General features: G+C 47.9%; 1 protein-coding gene across 1 annotated transcript; it reads left to right on the forward strand.

Annotated features, from left to right (window-relative positions):
• The first annotated feature begins 1,424 nt into the window (after window positions 1-1,424).
• On the forward strand, window positions 1,425-2,596 carry LOC122011413 (probable BOI-related E3 ubiquitin-protein ligase 3). The gene is made up of 3 exons (XM_042567804.1): window positions 1,425-1,586; window positions 1,681-1,908; window positions 1,977-2,596. The coding sequence occupies exons 1-3, from the start codon at window positions 1,584-1,586 to the stop codon at window positions 2,439-2,441; spliced, it is 696 nt and encodes a 231-aa protein (XP_042423738.1). The 5' UTR covers window positions 1,425-1,583; the 3' UTR covers window positions 2,442-2,596.
• The last annotated feature ends 2,274 nt before the right edge of the window (window positions 2,597-4,870 follow it).

The raw sequence follows: 4,870 nt of genomic DNA on the forward strand, positions 1-4,870 counted from the left end.
AAGTGCCTCCAAATATAAATTTGATCTCATGCTCTTCGGACTCGATAACCTCCACAGATTGCAATTTCTTTCCGCACGAGGGCGCCTCCAATGCGCTCCAGGATGCCTTCCATGGGCTCCAGGGCACCTCCCTGCAACAAAAATTTTATCCTCAAAGTTTATCTGGGCGAGGGTGCCTCCTCCCTATCCAAGACACCTTCACGTAGCTCCGAGGTGCCTCCACGCAGTTCTGAGATGTCTCGAGCACTATTCACCTGAGGCTAACTTGTATATTTCAGCTCCTGCAAAATGTGTTAGTCCAAATACCAAAAATGCCCTACAAAACAGAGTTAGTGTAATATAAAATAGTTTTTATTAATTAATTTAATAGTCTCGGCACTGTCTGATTCTGACTTTCGGATTTTTCATGAAATCCTAGGTCAAGCTGACACTTATTATTCCCTCAATTGGGAGCGCGTCCCCATCTACTCTTCTCAGGAGAGTTACCTTTTGTCAAACACCCGTTTGGACTTTTGCTTAGCATCTAACCTTGACCTCCGAGACTTCTGCTAGACGTCCGATCTTCAACCCGCGTAGACTTCCACCTGGTGTTCGCAACCCCAGGACTTTTACCCGATGTCTTGATATGCTAAGTGTATAATTCCTTGATCAAAACTTCGTGCCTAATCCTTTAACCATGACTTCATTGCCTAGCCTCAACTAGGTTTTGCTTGTACACTCAAATAAGCTTATTAGATCACAACACAATTTAACTTTGAACCATTTGTCATTATCAAAATCATGTTCGATTAACTGGTACTTTCAGCACCAACAAACTATATACCAAAAGCTTCCAGTCTTCTAAACGCAGACATTCCATGTCTATTTAAGAAAAGCTGTCAGAGCATCTTTATGATTTGTCCATTTTTTTGGAAGCACGTTGAGAATCATGCATAAACAAATTATAACACTATAAAAGAGGGTCTTCATCTACAGGCGTAAGTACACGATGCGATGCTATGCAACTTTAGATACTCATAGCTACTAATCATGTATTTCATCGTCTTTAATCGCATCACTAATTTGAGCATTGGAAGACTTACATAAGGGATCTCCTCTTTGACTCAGTTGCTATCGTTCCTTTTGATAAATAAAACTATTCGGAATCATTTTTTGCTGAATCATAGCCTTCAAACAATCAATATTAAAATTAATTTTTAGTCGGTTATTGTTTTTCGCTATCACACAAGATCACTATCTATGGAAAACTTCTTCCGATGATGATGATTCTTCCTTTTGCTGAGCGATGGTCCTCATCGATGATGACGGTGCGAACTTGTTATCGGTCCCGATCTGATAATTATTTTTTAAAATTTTCACTCTTTTGAAATACGAACTATTTTCCTTTTTATATGCTTCCATATATATCCCAATCTATCTGTTTGTCCAAATGCCTCAAACAGTCAAAAACCTCCTCTCTTTCTCTCTCAGTCCCACACTCAGTTGACACGGTCGTCTAAATGCTCTCTCTTCTCTCCCTCCATCTCTTTTTTATTTGATTGTCATTTTTCCTTGCCCACCTTTCTCGATTGCATGCACCTTCCATGGTTGTTCCTCTCTTCCCTTCTCAATATCGTCACAAGATTCTTCCTTTTCGTCGTGCATGAAGTTTACTGATTGATTGTTGCTGGTGTTGGTCAGGATCAATCAGCCATGCAATTGGGAGACGCCGGGCCGGCCGCCGGAGCGACCGCCGGACCTTTGCTCCCCTTCTGCGATTCCCCTGCGCTGGTGAGCTCTGATAGTGGTGTCTTCTTCCCCTCGGCGTCTAGGAAGCGGCCGCGCGAGGACTTCTCCTCCTCCTCCTCCTCCTCCTCCTCCCACGTTCACCGGCTGTTGCTCGACCTCGATCGCCTCGTCGTTGATCATGTAATTGATCGATTGGTTGGCAGTCTGATGCTTCTGAAGCGGAAAAGATGAAATTTTTATTGGCACAGGTTGCAAGGTTGAGGACCGAGCTGGTGGGGCGGCTGAGGCGGATCCTGGCGGCGGCCGAGGAAGGGGCGTCGAAGCGGCTGAGGGCGAAGGAAGAGGAGGTGGAGCTGGCGAGGAAGGTCGCCTTGGCGCTGGAGGAGCGCTTGAAGAGCCTCTCCATCGAGAACCAAATGTGGCGAGAGCTGGCGCGGAGCGGCGAGGCGGCAGTCTGCGCGCTGCGTGCCGACCTCGATCGGGCTCTGGCGGAGGCGGCGACGGCCGACGCCGAGTCCTGCTGCCGTGGCGACAGCGCGGCGGCGGTGGCGGCGAGGAGGGCGTGCCGGTGCTGCGGGGAGATGGAGCCGACGGTGCTGCTGCTCCCCTGCCGGCACCTCTGCGCCTGCGCCGTCTGCGGCCCGGCGGCGGCCGCCTGCCCCGTCTGTGATAGCCGGAAAAATGGCCACGTGCTCGTCAACATGTCCGATTAATGCTCTCAAATTTTCGGAAATGAAAAGGAAATTAGGTACAATTTTTCCTTCGATTAATTAAACTTCTAATTAATCGGTTGTATAGGAACATGTTCTAAATACTTTCGTCCAATAAACTACGTCCAAATAAACTAGTGTATAAGGTGTTGTCACAATACCTTCAATAACTGCCATCATTATTTTTAGACTTAACATTAGGATTAGATTAAAAAAAGATTCAATAACTTAACATGAAAAGTTACTAATTAAACATAATTCAACAATTGCTTAATCAATCGTGCAGACGTCAATTATTGATTTCACTATTTTCAATAATATATTTTAAGGACAAATTGCCTTAAACTCTACCAGTAAAATTTTAGCTTGACGATGAGAGAATATTTATTTCAATTCTCTAATTCATATTAATTTATCTAATTTATTATCTGTGTATATATTTTAAGAGACATAAAATATTGGTATACAAATTTTTCATTCAAAAAAATATAATTATACCTGATCCCGTCCGAAGGCTGAGTCGGACGGAGGCTCGTCGCGATGGTCTGATTGTTGACGGAAAAAATCGTAGGTGATCCGACTCCCACGGGTGGCTGACGCTGCTGCAGGACCCTGCGCACACTCAGACAACCTCCCCCTCCCACGTTAGAGACCAGAATCCAGGGAAAAAGTCCTCGGATCAGGCCCTCCGACGCTCAAGTCAGGTTCTTTTTCCCCAGAAGAAAACAGAGAGACTCAAAAATGAAAAGTTGTGAAAGGAAAAAGTGACGAGAGTGCGCGCGTACCCGCGTACGAGGAATCTCCCCCTTTTTATGCCCCCGCCTTGCTTCCAGAACCTGCCATCCTGTCAGAAAACATTAGACGCTAGGCTTTGTCGTTGTCGTGTAGTCCTGGACACCTGTCGTGCTGCTATTGGTTGTGAAAGCATCTTCTTGTTTAGGAACCTCCGCTTTTACACATGGGTTTTGTCTTGTAGTGAAGGACACCTGTCAGGCCGCTATTGGTCATGAGAGCATCTTCTCCTTTAGAAACCTCCGCCTTCGCACATCTCGCTGGTATGTAATGATTACCCTTGACGGACAATTGTGATGCTTCAACTCCTGCCCAACTCGGCTCATCCTATTTATCGCTGTCGGCATCTACCTTACACCCCTCGACCAGATCTCGCCTCTAAGCGTTACTCGTTAATCGGGCTACCCCTGAACAGCCCTGCCGATCACGGTCTGTATTCTGCACCCTGTATTTGCTGGCCTTCGACTGTAAGCCCGTAGGTTGGGCTGTCTTTACACAGCCCTGACACTTCCGACCTATGAGTTGTGACTTGCACTTCCGGCTCCTCGAGTCGCAGACCTGCAGACCGAGCCATCTCTACACAGCTCTGCCGCTTCCGACCTATGATTCGCGACTTGCACCTCTGGGCCTCTGAATCGCAGACCTGCAGACCGAGCTGACTCCGAACGGCTCTGCTACTTCCGACTTATGATTCACGACTTGCACTTCTGGGCCTCTGAATCGCAGACCTGCAGACCGAGCTGACTCCGAACGGCTCTGCTACTTCCGACTTATGATTCGCGACTTGCACTTCTGGGCCTCTGAATCGCAGACCTGCAGACCGAGCTGACTCCGAACGGCTCTGCTACTTCCGACTTATGATTCGCGACTTGCACCTCTGGGCCTCTGAATCGCAGACCTGCAGACCGAGCTGACTCCGAACGGCTCTGCTACTTCCGACTTATGATTCGCGACTTGCACCTCTGGGCCTCTGAATCGCAGACCTGCAGATCGAGCTGACTTCGAACGGCTCTGCTACTTCCGACTTGTGCCCAGTGCTCCGTCTGTCGTCTTCCTTTGTCTTTCAACTACTTTGCCCCCTTGATCGATAAGCCTGCCTGACCCCTGCCTACCCCCTGTGCTTGCCTTTGACTGCCTAGTCAGCTTGACTATTGACTGCCACGTCTTCTTGACTTTTGACCACCATATGGCCTTGACCCTTCTCACCCTTTCCTCTTGGGCCCCTCCGTTACCAACCGTATCACAAGCCTCCCCCGCAAGTCTAGTCGAAGGAGGACGACAGTCTGACTGACTAGACCTCAGCACATCTCTAAGATCTCAGCATATCTTGGTGACCTCAGCCTATCTCTGTGTCTCTGCTTCAGCATATCTCTGCGCGCCCTGATTCCCGCCTCACGCATCAATCTTTGTGTTGTGTCGCCTGGGATACCATGCCTCCTTAATTGCTTCGCCAGTCGCTTGGGGTACCTTGCCCACGTAGTTGCTGTGACTTGGCCACCTGCCTTCTTTATAAAGAGTCTCACGGTCACCCCTTTACTCTATCCTTCTTCATTCTTGCTCTCCTACTTCCTTCTGCTAATCCACGTTCTGCCAGCTTCCTTCCCCCGAGATGCATTATCCTTCCTCTGACGAAGTTGATC

The sequence above is a fragment of the Zingiber officinale genome, chromosome 8A (genome assembly GCF_018446385.1).
Source record: "Zingiber officinale cultivar Zhangliang chromosome 8A, Zo_v1.1, whole genome shotgun sequence".
Classification (NCBI taxonomy): domain Eukaryota; kingdom Viridiplantae; phylum Streptophyta; class Magnoliopsida; order Zingiberales; family Zingiberaceae; genus Zingiber; species Zingiber officinale.

Coding starts and splice junctions, on each gene's coding strand:
- LOC122011413 (XM_042567804.1), top strand. Junction 1,909..1,976: donor ATCGCCTCGTCGTTGATCAT/GTAATTGATCGA, acceptor TTATTGGCACAG/GTTGCAAGGTTGAGGACCGA.